The following is an 18,910-nucleotide window of genomic DNA, read 5'->3' on the forward strand; positions in this document are numbered from 1 at the left end:
TTTACATGTACTTCTATCATTTTGATCCTTAACAAAATTCATTCTGACTGCTGAAGGCGACTCGCTACGGTACCAGGTGGGACGCCGATTCAGTACTATAGATGTAGATAATGATGCATGGGCAGAGAAAAGCTGTGCTCGGGATCATCAAGGTGCTTGGTGGTATAGGGCATGCGAAACAAGGTAAAAATGGGTCTACATTTTATCTATTTTACTAATAGGGAGGTACCATCCTGTAATTACAGTATGAAACAGAAGCCTATTAAATGTTTTGCACTTGGGCAGGATTATTGGTCATTTCCTTATGAATTATGAACATGTAAGATGACAAATGCTTACCTATATTCAGTATACATATAGCTCTACATTCCTGCATGATTAATATGGTAGTTCTTGTTTGTATAATACTGTACTCTCTTTCCAATACATGGGGCCCTGGTCTGAGAATGGGCAGCAGGAGCAAAGACCCTCAGAACTATTGACAGACAAATTACTTAAAAACTTGTATATATTCATGAAGGTTTTCAGTGGTTCCCCTTCCATTTGTGATAGATTTCTTTTGTCACATATAGTCAGGTTGAGTACTCCTGTTTTTGAAACTATTCCTTCAACTTGCCAAAATCAATGCAATTCTTAATTAATCCTTCAACCTCTTTTGTATCTACACTGTCTTAAATATTTCATAATGCTGTGTCTCAATTCTAAATGTCATGTCCTAGATCTAGCTGTTATACATCATCATTAAGATGCTATTTATTACGACATGACCAGACACAATATTTCAATTATATTTAGGACCAGTAGAAAGCTTCAATGACTTACAGTGCAATAATCTAATGAAGAGCTTATCCCTTACATCTTACGAAGAGAATGGTTAAGTTGTTAAGTTAATAAACAAGTTAATGACTTGTGCAATATACACAATCACACATACTTAGTTAAAGAACACTTTGCAAAACAATCCAGCTAGCACAAGTATAAAAATCTTGTGAATGGCCTGAACAGAAGAGCATGTGGCAAGTGACTAACAAACCAAAACTTATGGGATGGAAGTAGGATGGTCTGGCAAGATTTGAGGGTGGCCTTGTGGGATTTGTGACTTAACAGTTGTTCCCTCACTGATAAGTGACAAGGCAGGGTGACCATACCTTTCCTCACTGTCAGCTATAGAGAGGGAGATCCTCCTTTCATTCTCCTGCCAGAGCTAGAAATGCAATAAAAATGTGCAAAGGGGTAAACTATTGGCCATGCCTAGCCAACAGAGCAGCAATAAGGCATCAATAATAGGCACTTCATTGATTTAGAATTGCACCAATAGATATTTACAGTATCCTCTCCATTCCTCAAGGTCAGGAGTCTTATCACTTTGGTGTCTAATGTTAGAGCTTTTGATCTTGAACATATTGAGGCCACTTAACCATTTCCAACATAAATTTTGTTTTTATCCTACATGTTTTCAACTGCCAATTCCAAATATTGATCTGAAGTTTCAAGATAACTCCTTAAATATTCTATGGATTTCATTAGATTATTGAAGAGAATTTCATGTCATGTATCTCGGTCATGTTTTGACAATCAACTTAGCCTTATTCATACAGTACCAAACTCTTAAGTGATAATCATTGCCACAGTTCTATAGTGTTTGCTGTTGCATGATGATAACCATAGCAGTCTGAATGCTGGAATAAGTCTTGCCTCCAGTTTCTCAGCTCACTTAGTTTATAGTTTGAGTTATCCTTTGAAATTTACATGTCTTTTGTGGAGAAAAAGACATGGTCCAGAAGGTATGTGCTTTTTTCCAAGGCAAAGGATAAAAGTCACAATACTGGGTCCTGTTGGGATGATTCTTGTGCTTCCTGGATCCCACAAAGCATAGAATACTACTGTCAAAGAATATGCAGCAACTATTGAATACTAAAACATTTTTCTCCACAAATAATGGAAGGATAACAACAGAAGCTAAGAGAAAGTGTTATGTGTGAGTGCTCTCAGCTCAATGCATTTACTATTAACCCTTTTACTCTTAAGACCTCTGATCACAAAAAAAATATCCGAAAAAAAAAAACTTACCAAAATCTTAAGAATAATTTTCTGAGTGTTTTAAAAGAAATATTTTTTTGTGATCAGTAATTACCGAGATATAGAAGCGTGAAGTTAACAGAAAGTGAACCGCTTACGGCAACATCAGCGACTGCTGCTCATTCAGTAATATTATTTTTACTATTATTCTATTTTTTCTTTTATTTTTTAATATTTTATTTTTTCAAGTAACTTTTGTGGCCTGTGAGACCAATATAGTGCACCCCCACCTATCGGCAGCCACGACTTTCATGAAATCCGACTTTCAGCAACTTTCTTTGCCAAAATATAGCCTCGTGGTTCACGATTGGCCTCGTGATTCGGCGACCATCTGGTATGCGTCGGAGCAGCATCCCAGCATCAATGCACACACAAAGCCAGTCTTCCACACCATTCACACTCAGTGTGCCATTGTTTATCAGCAAGTGACCATTACCCCACGGGTTCATACGATACATTTCATAATAATCCATTGTTTTTTGTGCTTGCAACTGTTAAATAAGCCACCATGGGCCGAAAGAAACACAATAGAATTAAAGAAAAAACTCGTAGCAAAGTACCAAAGTGGAGGAGTTAGAGAGAGGGGAGAATGTGCCTTCTTCAGTGAGTCTACATGTATGATACTAAAGCAGCAGGTATCAATAAAGGCTATAGCGCCAGCCAGTGATAGTGTAGAATTAACAGTGTAGCAAGTAAGTTAAGCAATCAAGCGACAGAAAAACGACACGAAAGTAACTCTCCAATGTTGTTGGAGGTGTATAGGGCCACTGAACATACGCCGCCCGGCTGTCTTCCACCACCTTAAACCTCTGCCAGCATGTCCTCCATCAAACTAATTAAACTAACATCTCCGCCAAAGTAAGTGTAAATATTTCTTATTTATAAATTATGTACAGTAGGGCCCCGCTTTACAGCATTTCGCTAATACTGTCATTTCAAATTATGACCAAAACTCTCTATATGGCTCCCCCACCTGACTTTCTAATACAGTCACCGTGCCCCACCTGGTTTACATTCTATGTGAGATCCATAAGCACTACGTCTCTCCATTATGTCTGGAAACTCCAAAATATCAGGTGTTTTTAAGTTATTTCATAATTTATATATACTACTCTGATATTTATACTTATTTATACCTATACCTAAATAAACTTACACACTGTGCTGGTGTGCAGGTACACATTAAAATCAGTAAGAGTGTCTTATGTCTTGAGATGCCATATTAGTAATGATGATGATAATAATCACCGAGTCTCATTGAATGTCATATATTACGTTTATATACATATTTTCATTAATCCATCTATGGTATTTTTACAAAATTATATAATAAATACGATACATAACATATAAAGATGATAAATGCACCCCACTGTAGAATAAATAAATATGAGATGTGGTAGCCATATTAGTAATAATAATAATAATAATAATAATAATAATAATAATAATAATAATAATAATAATCAAAGAGTCTCATTTAATGTAGTATATTACATTAATATACACATTTTCATTAATCCATCTATATTTTTTCAAAATTATACAATAAACACGATACATAACATATAAAGATGATAAATACACCCCACAGTAGAATAAATAAACATAAATATGAGATATGGTAGCCAGACGACTTGTACAAGTGACGGCAATAATAACGTTTTCTCTAGTCCAACATAAGAGAAAATGTGTTGCTCGGGGTAACTGTAGAAAATTATTCATTTCGTATGTAAGTAAGTAAGTTTATTCAGGTATACACAAATACAGTTGCATAGATTATCATACATAGCAGCATATGTGTAAAGTACCTAGGATAACCAAAATAAGTCAGACAGAGTGACTTATTTCAATTGCCTTCACTCAGAGCGTCATTTCTTCCAAAAATGGTGTTAAATGAGAATGGGAGAGTGCCTCTTTATTTATTCTACAGTATCAATGTAGAGACAACTTGTACACGATGTAACTTGTACACAAACAAGACGTGTTTGCCTGGTTTGTTTGCAAAACTTGCCTTCGCCTGGTTTGTTTACATAACTCCGCGAGTGTCCTCTCTCACGTACTCATTCTCTCTCTCTCTCTCTCTCTCATATATTCGTTTTATCTCGTTTACTCACCCCTGACCCTACATTAAGACTACAAATATTTTAAGGTAAGTAATGAGTAATGTAGGTAGTAGGTTGGTAGACAGCAACCACCCAGGGAGGTACTACCATCCTGCCAAGTGAGTGTAAAACGAATGATGGTAGGATTTACCTGGAGAGTTTACCTGGAGACAGTTCCGGGGGTCAACGCCCCCGCGGCCCGGTCTGTGACCAGGCCTCCTGGTGGATCAGAGCCTGATCAACCAGGCTGTTGCTGCTGGCTGCACGCAAACCAACGTACGAGCCACAGCCCGGCTGATCCGGAACTGACTTTAGGTGCTTGTCCAGTGCCAGCTTGAAGACTGCCAGGGGTCTGTTGGTAATCCCCCTTATGTGTGCTGGGAGGCAGTTGAACAGTCTCGGGCCCCTGACACTTATTGTATGGTCTCTTAACGTGCTAGTGACACCCCTGCTTTTCATTGGGGGGATGGTGCATCGTCTGCCAAGTCTTTTGCTTTCGTAGTGAGTGATTCTCGTGTGCAAGTTCGGTACTAGTCCCTCTAGGATTTTCCAGGTGTATATAATCATGTATCTCTCCCTCCTGCGTTCCAGGGAATACAGGTTTAGGAACCTCAAGCGCTCCCAATAATTGAGGTGTTTTATCTCCGTTATGCGCGCCGTGAAAGTTCTCTGTACATTTTCTAGGTCGGCAATTTCACCTGCCTTGAAAGGTGCTGTTAGTGTGCAGCAATATTCCAGCCTGGATAGAACAAGTGACCTGAAGAGTGTCATCATGGGCTTGGCCTCCCTAGTTTTGAAGGTTCTCATTATCCATCCATCCATTGCTGATGTCTTTTTTTCTGTCTCATAAACATGCAAGATTTCAGGTACATCTTGCTACTACTACTTACACTTAGGTCACACTACACATACATGTACAGTGGTCCCTCGTTTTTCGTAATTAATCCATTCCTGGAAGTGTGACAATTATCAAAATTGACAATTTTCGAATCCATTTTCCCCATAAGAAACATTGAAATCCAGTTAATTCGTTCCAGACACCCAGAAGTATCAACAACAATTTTTTTTTTTACCTTAAAGATAGATTTACATGCACAAAAGAATGAATATTCAACATGACAGTTACCTTTATTGAAAGCTGTTGTTGATGAATGGAAGACAGGAAGGAGGAGAGAGGGAAGAGAGGATATTGTTTGGAAGGGGAATCCCCCTCCATAAGGACTCTAGGTCACTTCAGGGGTCACTTCCCTAGCTTAAATATAGATTTACATGCAGAAAAGAATGCCAAATAAACATAAAGCACTAATAAAATGTATAAATGAATATTTATTAACATCACACTTACCTTTTATTGAAGACTTGTTGGTGTATGGCAGAGGGAGGGGAGGCAAGTTTATTGTTGGAGAATATGACAATAATATCAACTCTACGGCTTATTTATCTATCACAATTCAACTAATATGACATAATAAACAATATTAACAACATGGAAACATGGAATATACCCTAGAATGAATAAAATAAGTCATTATGTATGTCACGAGAGGTGTTGTGTTGTGTTGTTGTTGGGTGCATAAGGGCCACTGAGAGTAAGCCATCCATAATGGTGGTGAAGCAGCAGCTGAGGCAGCAGTGTTTTCTGAAGCACTATATAACTCCAACAACATTGGAGGAGTTGGTAGAATCGCTGAATCACTGAAGAAGGCACTCTCTACCACCATCACAACCACCTTCTACCACTATCACAACTGCTACCACCATCACTTCCACCTTCTACCACCATCTACCACTATCACAACTGCTAGCACCCTCTACCACTATCGCAACTGCTAGCACCCTCTACCACCATCACAACTGCTAGCACCCTCTACCACCATCACAACTGCTAGCACCCTCTACCACCATCACTACCACCTACCACCATCACTACCACTGTCTACCACTATCACAACTGCTAGCACCCTCTACCACTATCACAACTGCTAGCACCTTCTACCACCATCACTACCACCCTCTACCACCATCTCAACTGCTTCCACTCTACCACCACCACCTTCGTATTTTTCTACAAACTTTTCTCTTAAATTATATGTGTTTCTCACATTCTTTACCAAAGGGCTGGCACTAGAAGTTTTCTTTGGATCCATGGTGACTTATTTAGCAGTTGCAAGCATTAAAATGAATGGAATATTATGAAATGTATCGTATGAACTCATGGGATCACCCTCACTCACTGATAAACAATGGCACACTGGCTGGGAATGGAGTGTAAGGCGGCTCGGGGCTGCGTGTATGCGTCCCAGACAAACGACTATTTGCGAGTCAAACGGCGATTCGCGAGCCACTGTATTGATGAAAATAACGTTACGATTTTCGAAAAATACGGCTATTGAGCCTTACGATTATCGAGGGACCACTGTACAAGCATATATATACACACCCCTCTGGATTTTCTTCTATTTTCTTTCTAGTTCTTGTTCTTGTTTATTTCCTCTTATCTCCATGGGGAAGTGGAACAGAATTCTTCCTCAGGAAGCCATGCGTGTCATAAGAAGTGACTACAATGCCGGGAGCAAGGGGCTAGTAACCCCTTCTCCTGTACAAATTACTAAATTTAAAAAGAGAAACTTTTGTTTTTCTTTTTGGGCCACCCTGCCTTGGTGGGATACGGTCGGTTTGTTGAAAAAAATAAAAAGTAATGAGTAAACTGTATTTGCATTTTATTGCTCTGGGATGCTTAAATGTCATAGAATATTGTGTGGGTGGAATGGCCTGGTATGGTAGCCTGGCTGGCTACCATACATGCCACACTTCATTTCTTACAATAAATACTACTCGTCTCACCCTAGATTAAGACTACAAATATTTTAAGGTAAATAATGAGTGTACTATATGTGTATTTTATTTTTTATTCTTTTTTAATGCCTAGTTCTATTGCTAACTTAATATATGTTAGTAAGTTTATTCAGGTATACACAAATACAGTTACATAGATTATCATACAAAGTGGATACATATGTGCAGAGAACCTAGGGTAACCCAAAAAAGTCAGAATGAGTGACTTATTTCCATTGGGGTCCTTGTTAGTGTAGACTTATTATTTAGTATTTGTATGCATTTGTAAGTGAAAAAAAAGAAAAAGGTGTTCCACTTGACGGCGGTAGCCCAGAACCTAACCTGCTGTCTAAGTGGGGCTCTACTGTACATTGTTTCAGTGTGAATAGTGTTGGTGGTTTCTGCCACCTCTACCACCACTAATATGTATGGCTTCTCTCAGTGGCCCTTATAAACCCAACACCACCACCAACGCTTACTCCTCACATATGTTATGACATATTTTATTCATTATAGAGTATATATCATGTTCCTATGTTATTAATATTGTTTATTGTCACATTAGATGAATTGTGATAGATAAATAAGCCGCTTCCCTCTCGCCTCCCTCTCCCCTCCTACCTCTCTGCCATACACCAACAAAAGTCTTCAATAAAGGTAAGTGTGATGTTAAATGTTCATTTATCCATTTTATTAGTGCTTTATATTCATGTGTCATTGTTTTCTGTATGTAAATCTATATTTAGTCTTCAAAAAAAATGCTTTTTGTTAATACTTTTGGGTGTCTGAAACTGATTAATTGGATTTCCATTACAGTGGTCCCTTGTTTTTCGTAAGCATTGGAAGTCGTAATTTTCGAAAATCGTAACGTTTTTTCATCAAAACAGACTCGCGAATCATCGTTTGACTCACAAATAGCCGTTCGTCCCAGACACATACACAGCCCCACACTCCATTCCCAGCCATTATTATTATTATAATCAAAAGGAAGAGCCAAGCCACAAGGGCTATACAGCGCTGCAGGGCAGGAAGGAAGCGAGGGCATCAGGTGACAAAAGGGAGGTGAATGAGTAATAGGTTACGGATAACAGCGGAGCAGTGGATGGTGAAAGGGTAAAGGGCAGCAAGAGACTGAGCTAGAAAGGGCTGAGAGGAGTGCGTAAGGTATCATCATCAGAGTTTGTGGATTAAATCAGTCGTTGTCAAGAAGTCAATGAGAGAGTCAGGATTAAAGGAGGGTCCATCAGCAAGAAGGGAAGGTAAAGAGAGAGTAGTAGAACGAAGACGGCGTTGGAGGTAAATTCTGCGTGCTCGTTGATAGAGAGGGCAGTCTAACAGAATGTGGCTAATCGAAACTGGAACTTGACACTGCTCACAGAGAGGTACAGGGTGCCTCTCCATGAGATACCCGTGAGTAAGACGAGTGTGGCCAATGCGAAGACGGGAGAGAGTGGTCTCCCAACCACGGCACTGATGACAAGAAGACGGCCAGTAACCTATGCTCGGTTTAATAGAATGAAGTTTGTTACCAAGCAGAGTTGACCAACGTTGTTGCCAACGGGCGTGAAGGTGGGTAGCTATTGCAGCAAAATAGTCCAGAAATGGAACACCTCTATAGGAAATTGGTAGGTCATGTACTGCTGACCGCGCAGCAGTGTCTGCCTGTTCATTGCCCTGTACTTCGACATGACCAGGGACCCAACAAAAAATAATATCTTTATGCTTCGTAGAGATACGGCGTAGCCAAAGTTGGATACGGAGAACTAGGGGGTGAGATGTATCAAATTTTTGTATAGCCTGTAGAGCACTAAGGGAGTCTGAGACTACCACAAATGATGACACAGGCATAGATGCGATACGAATAAGTGCTGCAAGAATGGCATACAATTCAGCAGTAAAAATGCTAGCCGAAGATAGTAAATGCCCACGTACGACGCTGTCCGGAAACACTGCTGCGAATCCGGCGCCGTCTAAAGACTTACAGCCATCTGTGTACACAGCGGTGGCATGAGAATGGGAGTGGAAGTGATCAAGAAAAAGAGAGCGGGAAGCCACCGTAGGCAGTTGAGCTTTCGAGCAAGGGAGTGAGAAAGAACAGACCCGAACAGCTGGAACTTCCCAGGGGGGTAGGGAAAAGTGAGATGCTATATGAACATATAAAGGTGGTAACTGAAGGGAAGACAAGAGTGAATGTAGGCGAAGAGAAAAGGGACGGAGCAAACAGGGGCGGCGAACGAATAAAGAATGTCTACTAATATCGGTGACCATTCTATAAATGGAAGGATTGTGGAGATCGTGAGAGCGTACATAGTAGCGAAGGCAATGGGCATCACGGCGATCAGACAAGGATGGAACATTCGCTTCTGCATAGAGGCTCTCAACAGGGGAAGAGCAAAAAGCACCAAGGCACAAACGTAATCCTTGGTGATGGATAGGGTTAAGGCTAGAGAGAGTAGCAGGAGAGGCCGCGGAATTAATCTGGTCACCATAATCAAGTTTCGATAAAACGAGGGCTGAATGTAGGCGAAGCAGAGTTCGACGATCAGCTCCCCAGGAAAGATGAGCAAGGGTTTTAAGAAGGTTTAGCCGGCTGTGACAAGTTGCCTTCAGAGAGGTAATGTGAGATTTCCAGGATAACCTACGGTCAAAGAGAAGGCCTAGAAACCTGACTATCACGTTCGGGGATACGGGAGCCATAGAGATACAAAGGATGATCGGAGATGACAGAGCGTCTAGTGAAAGTAATTTGGTGAGTTTTGGTACTTGAAAATTTAAACCCATGCATGGTGGCCCAAGTGGAAACACGGTTGACCTCATGCTGGAGAGAAACTGCAATGAGATGACAGTCAGCGCCTGCACAAGCAATAGCGAAGTCATCAACATAGAGTGATGACCAAATATTGGGTATAAGAACAGAGGCCAAATCATTTATAGCAAGGAGAAAAAGTGTTGTGCTTAGAACACATCCCTGAGGGACACCTTCAGCTTGGACGAAGTCCGGGGAAAGAACATTATTGACTCAAACACGGAAATGTCTGTCAGTTAAAAAGTTCTTAAGGAAGGATGGTAGATTGCCTCGGAGGCCTAAGGAGTGGGCCTGGGCCAAAATATTATACCTCCAAGTTGTGTCATATGCCTTCTCAAGGTCAAAAAATATGGCAATAACTGAATGATTATTCGCAAAGGCATTACGAACATACGTATCCAAGCGTAGTAAGGGGTCTATGGTAGAACGGCCCTTACGAAAGCCATATTGACTAGCGGAGAGGCTGTTGTGTGTCTCTAAATACCACACTAAACGTCGATTTACGAGACGTTCCATCACTTTGCAAACTGCACTATTAAGAGCGATGGGACGATAGTGGGAGGCATCATGTCCTGTAGTACCCGGTTTGTGGAAAGGGAGAACAATGGCGGATTTCCACAGCTGGGGAAGAACTCCTTGTGCCCAAATAAGATTGAAGAGGTGTAAGAGGACTACAAGGGCTGACCGATGTAAATGTTGTAACATACGAATTTGAATGTCGTCAGGCCCAGCTGCCAATGATCGGCAAGCTGAGAGCGTTGCCTCCAGTTCTTGAAGTGTAAAAGGCACATTATACTGTTCTTCTCTGAGAGAAGAAAAGTCCATGGGTACTAACTCTCTGGCAGACTTTGAGGAAAGAAACGAGGGGCATAGATGGAACCCCCGGGAAATACGGACCAGATGTGTGCCAAGTTCAATGGCAACGTCGAGAGGGTTTGCTACATCAACACCAGCGACCTGTAGAACAGGAGCCGGGTCAGGAGAGTATTTACCACTCAATTTCCTCACTTTTTTCCAGACTGCACTCATAGAAGAAGCAGAGGTGATGGTGAAAACATAGTCTCACCAACAAGTGTGTTTAGCTTCACGGATGACACGGCGAGCGATCGCACGCTTCTGCTTAAAATCAAGAAGTCTCTCAGCGGTTCTATTGTACCGGTACCTGCCCCATGCAGCGCGTTTCAAACGTATTGCACGAGCACAAGCAGGAGACCACCAAGGCACGCACATCTGAGAATGCCTGCCTGAGGTTTGGGGTATAGAATGAGAAGCTGCGGTATAAACTGACGTCGAGAAGAGGTGTAGGACCTCATCAATGGAGGATGAAGAATGAACCTCACTAAAAGCAGTGAGGTGCGAGTAAAGATCCCAATTTGCCCGATCAAATTGCCAGCGAGGGCTACGGAAAGGTGGTGAATAGGAAGGAGAAGTAAGAATGATTGGAAAATGATCGCTGTCATGTAAGTCCGGTAGAACAGAGCAGGTGAAGTCTAATGCATTGGAGGAAGAGCAGACTGATAGATCGATGCAAGAGAGAGTATGAGTACGAGGATCAAAATGGGTGGGAGTACCCGTATTTAAAACATGGAGGGGGTGAGAGGCGAGAAAAGCCTCCAACTGGATGCCACGTGAGTCACAATGAGACCCCCCCAGAGGAAATGGTGGGCGTTAAAATCACCAAGTAACAGAAGTGGTGGTGGTAAGGATGAAACAAGAAAGGTAAAGTCTGGGATAGAAAATGCTCGAGAAGGAGAGAGAGATAAAGAACAAATTGTAAACCACTTATTCAAGTGGATACGGGCTGCAGTGTAATGCAGCGAGGTATGGACAAATAGTTGTCAGTACGGAATATCATTGCATAGAAGAAGGGCACTTTCATTAAAGGTCCCATTTGAGAAAGGATCCGAAGAATACAATAAATTATAGCCTGAGATAGGTTGGAAAACAGCCGAGTGTAATTTTGGTTCTTGTAAGCAAGCACCAATAGGGGAAAACCTGGAAAGCAACATCTGAAGCTCACCCCGATTACCCCTGAGGCCGCGGATATTCCACTGTAAATAGGCCATGATTGGCGATGAAGAAAATACCAGGAGATGTATTAGAATGGTCGTCGGCACCACAGACTGGGCATTCGGCCATAGATCTGCAATATTTCGCTGGGTGACCAAAACGCCACCAATTTCTACACTGTTGCGGTGTAGGTATCACCTTTCGAACTTGTAACCGATGTCCCGCGACATATACAGAGGATGGGAGTTCTCGGCTGTCAAAAGTTAAACGAGCTATATTGCAAGGGTAACGTCTCCGCCCACGGGCAGGAAGGATTGGGAGATCCTGGAGTTCCAGCTGTTCAAGAATGTCATTGCCACATGACTGGAAATTCTGTTGGACTATGGTATGGGGCAGAATGACAGTACCACTACAAGAATTGAGAGAAAGATGTTTTTCAATAGTGATAGGAGTAGTATCTATATGCGAAAGGAGAGAAAGAGCATGAGCTTGGGTAGCATTCTGGACAGTGACGATGAGCGTACCGCTCTTGAGAGCATGAAATGAAATATCTCTACCAACATGACGCAGGAGCGCTTTGCCAATACTATAATCAGAAAGGTAGGCAGAAGAAAAAGTCGGTCTTAAAGTAAAGAATTTAGTCCATTGTGTGGTCTGAAACTGAGCGTGGAGAGGGAGTGCATGACGTGTCGGTCTTTTCCGAGTAGAATGGGAAGGTAACGAAGGAGCATCATCAGGAGATTGACGTTGGCGTTTAGGAGTAGGACCGGAGCTGGTCCAGCGCGAAATGAGTGGGCGATTCGAAAATTGCCGTACCCTAGAGGGAGAAGCCGGAAGCATAGTCAAAGGAGAGCGGAGTTCAGACAAATCGAAGGAGTCAGTCGAAGCCCCGGTACCTGAAGCGGGTGAGGAAACAGCACCAGCAAGAGGTACAGGGGCATCAGGAGTGTCCGAAGAGTGGTCTAAAAACAAGGCAGGGTCAGAATGGGGTGCGGTATCAAGAAGGGGCCCGGGGGTAGTGGGTTCATGGATTGGGTTCTCCATGGTTAGGTTACTCCTTTGCTTTTTGTTTTTAAGAAAAGAAAAAGAAAGAAGAAAATAAAATAAAAATAAAAAAGAGAATAAAAAAAAAGGTGGGAGCAGGGAGGAATAGTTCCCAGGAGGAATGAAAGGGCCGGAAATCTCCCTCCGCACCCAAGAGGACCTCAGCACTGCTAGTAGCGCAGATGCAGCATGGAACCCATGCCATACCCTACCCTTCATGCCAGTAAACCAGCAATCCGGGATAGCAACCTCACATCTGCCGAGCTACCTCGGTGGACAAAAGAGAGGGCGGCCGGATATCCGCCACAAAGCATACCTCCTTTGGCCACCACCCCCGGAATCCGAAAGGTGGCTTCCAGAGATACACCCGTCGCCCCAAAGACACCCAAAGCTACTCCAGGATACAGGAGAGGGATCGGGACATCCCCAGGCGATCCAGATTCCACGGCAAACTATGCCACTGCCAAGAACCTCAACGGAATGGGATGGACCCCGGTATCCTTTCCCCTACCTAGGAACTAGCGCGCCTGTGGGAGAAATCCCAAAGGCCAAAAAGAGGAAGGACAAAAGGGAGGGGTGGGGTGGAGGAGGAAGAAAGGAAAAAGGGGAGGATGGGGAGGATGGGATAGGGGAGGGGAGACTGGGGGGTAATTAGGTTCGGTCTGAGGAAGAAGACAGACAGGTCTAATTCCTCAAACCAAGAGCCGCTTCACCACGCCAAGGAGCCCCCCTTGAAGAGGTCCATTCCCAGCCAGTGTGCCATTGTTTATCAGTGAGTGAGGATGATCCCATGCATTCATACATTTCATAATATTCCATTCATTTTAGTGCTTGCAACTGCTAAATATGCTACCATGGCTCCAAAGAAAGCTTCTAGTGCCAGCCCTTTGGTAAAGAATGTGAGAAACATGATATAATTCAAGAAAAAGTTTGTAGAAAAATACGAAAGTGGTGGTGGTAGACGGTGGAAGCGACTGTGATGGTGGCAGAGGGTGGTAGCGATTGTGATGGTGGTAGAGGGTGGTAGCGATTGTGATGGAGGTAGAGGGTGGTAGTGATGGTGGTAAAGGGTGGTAGTGATATCACGGTGGCAGAGGGTGGTAGTGATAGTGGCAGAGGGTGGTAGTGATGATGGTAGAGGGTGGTAAGTGATGGTGGTAAAGGGTGCCTTCTTCAGTGATTCAGTAATTCTACTAACTCCTTCAATATTGTTGGAGTTATAAAGGGCTACAGAAAACACCGCCGCCTCAGCTGCAGCCTTCACCAACATTATGTATGGCTTATGCTCTCAGTGGCCCTTATACACCCAACAACAACAACACAACACCATAAAGTTTATATTAGTGTCATATTGATGGAGTATCTTGTCCTGCCTCCAAACACACTCCCCTGCTGCTGCCGCCACAATTCCTAACATAAGTAATGACATATTTTATTCATACATCAATGAATCTTCAATAAAGGTAAGTGTGATGTTATTGTTTTATTCTTCGCATCTCATTGTTTTCTGTGTATGTAAATCTATATTTGATGTAAAAAAAAATATTTTTTGTTAATACTTTTGGTCTGAAATGGATTAATTCGATTTACAATATTTCTTATGGGGAAAATGGTTTTCCAAATCGTCAATTTTGCCATTAGTCACACTCTCTGGAATGGATTAATTATGAAAAATGAGGGTCCACTGTACTTTATACAGTGGACCCCCGGTTTACGATATTATTTCATTCCAGAAGTATGTTCAGGTGCCAGTACTGACCGAATTTGTTCCCATAAAGAATATTGTGAATTAGATTAGTCCAGTTCAGACCCCCAAACATACACATAGAAACACACTTACATAAATACACTTACATAATTGGTCGCATTGGGAGCTGATCATAAACTGGGGGTCCACTGTATTAGGTTTTTCAAATTTTTAATATTTTAAGTTTATGTTCTAGTACATCACCACAGTTTAAGTAATACATTACTATTATTCAAATAAAAGTGTCCCTCATTTAGTGTAGAAGATATTTTCCAAGCCCATTGCAGCTGTACTAAGCTCAATCAGGCCATTAATATTTAATTCCACATTTCTGTTTGATTTCATATGTATTTTTTTTTTTCAATAAGTCGGCCATCTCCCACTGAGGTTGGGTGACCCAAAAAGAAAGAAAATCCCCAAGAAGAAAATACTTTCATCATCATTCAACACTTTCACTTCACTCATACATAATCACCCAGATAAAACAGTTCAGAAGCATATATAAAGATATATAACATTCTGTCTTACCTCTAATTCTTTCAATTATAACCCTACCGTACACTTTTCCTGGTATACTCAGTAAACTTATTCCTCTATAATTTTTATAATCTCTTTTGTCCCCCTTCACTTCATATAAAGGGACTATACATGCTCTCTGCCAATCCCTAGGTACCTTCCCCTCTTTCATACATTTATTAAACAAAAATACCAACCACTCCAACACTATACAGTGGACCCCCGCATAGCGACCTTAATCCATGCAAGAGGGCTGGCTGTTATGCGAAATGTTCGGTATGCGAATGAATTTTCCCCATAAGAAATAATGGAAATCAAATTAATCCGTGCAAGACACCCAAAAGTATGAAAAAAAAAATTTTTACCACATGAAATGTTAATTTTAATACACACAAACTGAAAAAGGCATGCACAATTACATGACACTTACTTTTATTGAAGATCTGGTGATGATTGATGGGATGGGAGGAGGGGAGAGAGAGTGTTAGTGTTTAGAAGGGGAATCCCCTTCCATTAAGACTTGAGGTGTCGAGTCCTTTTCTGGGGTTACTTCCCTTCTTCTTTTAATGCCACTAGGACCAGCTTCAGAGTCACTGGACTTCTTTCGCACAACATATCTGTCCATAGTGGCCTGTACCTCTCGTTCCTTTATGATTTGTCTAAAGTGGTTCACAACATTGTCATTGTAACAGTCACCAGCACGGCTTGCAATAGCTGTGTGAGGGTGATTTTCATCAAAAAAGGTTTGCACTTCAAGCCATTTTGCACACATTTCCTTAATCTTTGTAGTAGGCAATTCCTTCAATTTCTCTCTCCCCTCCTTTGAACCAGTTTCCCCAGGTCTGGCCTCTTGCTCTTGAAGTTGATCTATCAGCTCATCAGTGGTTAGTTCTTCATTGTCCTCCTCCACCAACTCTTCCACATCCTCCCCACTAACCTCCAACCCCAAGGACTTCCCCAATGCCACAATTGATTCCTCAACTGGTATACTCCTCTCAGGGTTAGCCTCAAACCCTTCAAAATCCCTTTTGTCTACACATTCTGGCCACAGTTTCTTCCAAGCAGAGTTCAAGGTCTTCTTAGTCACTCCCTCCCAAGCCTTACCTATAAGGTGTATACAATTGAGGATATTAAAGTGATCTCTCCAAAACTCTCTTAGAGTCAGTTGAGTTTCTGAGGTCACTACAAAGCACCTTTCAAACAGAGCTTTTGTGTACAGTTTTTTGAAGTTTGCAATAACCTGCTGGTCCATGGGCTGCAGGAGAGGAGTGGTATTAGGAGGCAAAAACTTCACCTTAATGAAGCTCATGTCCCCATAAAGTCGCTCTGCCACGTCTGTAGGATGACCAGGGGCATTGTCTAACACCAGGAGGCACTTAAGTTCTAATTTCTTTTCAGTTAGGTAATCTTTGACATTGGGGGCAAATGCATGGTGTAACCAGTTATAGAAAAAGTCCCTAGTGACCCATGCCTTACTGTTTGATCTCCACAGCACACACAAATTATCCTTGAGGACATTCTTTTGCCTGAACGCTCTGGGAGTTTCAGAGTGATACACTAATAAAGGCTTAACTTTGCAATCACCACTAGCATTGGAACACATCAACAAAGTAAGCCTGTCTTTCATAGGCTTATGTCCTGGGAGTGCCTTTTCTTCCTGAGTAATGTAGGTCCTGCTTGGCATTTTCTTCCAAAACAAGCCTGTTTCATCACAATTAAACACTTGTTCAGGTTTCAGTCCTTCAGTTTCTATGTACTCCTTGAATTCCTGCACATATTTTTCAGCCGCTTTGTGGTCCGAACTGGCAGCCTCACCATGCCGTATCACACTATGTATGCCACTACGCTTCTTAAATCTCTCAAACCAACCTTTGCTGGCCTTAAATTCACTCACATCATCACTAGTTGCAGGCCTTTTTTTAATTAAATCCTCATGCAACTTCCTAGCCTTTTCGCTTATGATCGCTTGAGAAACGCTATCTCCTGCTAGCTGTTTTTCATTTATCCACACCAATAAGAGTCTCTCAACATCTTCCATCACTTGCGATCTCTGTTTCGAAAACACAGTTAAACCTTTGGCAAGAACAGCTTCCTTGATTGCCTTTCTGTTGCCCACAATAGTAGAGATGGTTGATTTGGGTTTCTTGTACAACCTGACCAGGTCGGTGATACGCACTCCACTTTCATACTTATCAATGATCTCTTTCTTCATCTCTATTGGAATTCTAACCCTTATTGCTGTAGGGTTGGAACTAGAAGCTTTCTTGGGGCCCATGGTCACTTATTTTCCAGAAACAGCACCGAAAACACTGTAATAATACGAAATATTCCGATTGTATGCTTGAATGTTACCGCGGAGGCTGGCTGGTAAACAATGGCACCGGCGGAACATATGAGGCTGGCTCAGGCCGCACATTGGACGCGTCTCGGACGAAGGGCGCTGAGCGGGTTTTTGGGAGGTATGCGAGGCAAAATTTTAGCGATCAAAGCGTCCGGTATGCGGATTGTCCGTTATGCAAGGCGTCCGGTATGCGGGGGTCCACTGTATTCCCCCCTGCTTGTAACATTTCTGTCATGATCCCGTCAGTTCCAGCTGCTTTACCCCTTTCATTCTATGTAATGCCTCAAGCACCTCCCCCACACTCACATCCTGTTCTTCTTCATACCATCTTTTAGGAGTGAAGAAGAACAGGATGTGAGTGTGGGGGAGGTGCATGAGGCATTACGTAGAATGAAAGGGGGTAAAGCAGCTGGAACTGACGGGATCATGACAGAAATGTTAAAAGCAGGGGGGGGGGGGTATAGTGTTGGAGTGGTTGGTATTTTTGTTTAATAAATGTATGAAAGAGGGGAAGGTACCTAGGGATTAGCAGAGAGCATGTATAGTCCCTTTATATAAAGGGATGGGGGACTAAAGAGATTGTAAAAATTATTGAGGAATAAGTTTACTGAGTATACCAGGAAAAGTATACGGTAGGGTTATAATTGAAAGAATTAAAGGTAAGACAGAATGTAGGATTGCGGATGAGCAAGGAGGTTTCAAAGTGGGTAGGGGATGTGTAGATCAAGTGTTTACATTGAAGCATATATGTGAACAGTACAGTGGACCCCCGCTTAACGATCACCTCCCAATGCGACCAATTATGTAAGTGTATTTATGTAAGTGCGTTTGTACGTGTATGTTTGGGGGTCTGAAAAGGACTAATCTACTTCACAATATTCCTTATGGGAACAAATTCGGTCAGTACTGGCACCTGAACATACTTCTGGAATGAAAAAATATCATTAACCGGGGGTCCACTGTATTTAGATAAAGGTAGGGAAGTTTTTATTACATTTATGGATTTAGAAAAGGCATGTGATAGAGTAGTAGGTAGTAGAGTAGAGTAGAGTAGTAGTAGTAGGTAGTAGGTTGGTAGACAGCAACCATCCAGGGAGGTACTACCGTCCTGCCAAGTGAATGTAAAACAAAAGCCTGTAATTGTTTTACATGATGGTAGGCTTGCTGGTGTTTTTTTGTCTGTCTCATAAATATGCAAGATTACAGGTATGTCTTGCTACTTCTACTTACACTTAGGTCACACTACACATACATGTACACATTTATTTATACACACTCATCTGAGTTTTCTTTGATTTTATCTTAATAGTTCTTGGTCTTATTAATTTTCCTTTTATATCCATGGGGAAGTGGAATAAGAATCTTTCCTCTGTAAGCCATGCGTGTTGTAAAAGTCAACTAAAATGCCGGGAACAATGGGCTAGTAA

General features: G+C 41.9%; 1 protein-coding gene across 1 annotated transcript in view; it reads left to right on the top strand.

Annotated features, from left to right (window-relative positions):
* Positions 1-18,910, top strand: part of LOC128685571 (angiopoietin-related protein 2) — a 107,657-nt gene that overhangs the window by 76,377 nt on the left and 12,370 nt on the right. The window contains exon 10 of the mRNA XM_070088114.1: positions 57-183. Within this exon, the coding sequence (XP_069944215.1) occupies positions 57-183 (127 nt within the window). The remainder of the gene's footprint in view (positions 1-56; positions 184-18,910) is intronic.

Source organism: Cherax quadricarinatus, chromosome 23, assembly GCF_038502225.1.
Source record: "Cherax quadricarinatus isolate ZL_2023a chromosome 23, ASM3850222v1, whole genome shotgun sequence".
In the NCBI taxonomy this organism is placed as follows: domain Eukaryota; kingdom Metazoa; phylum Arthropoda; class Malacostraca; order Decapoda; family Parastacidae; genus Cherax; species Cherax quadricarinatus.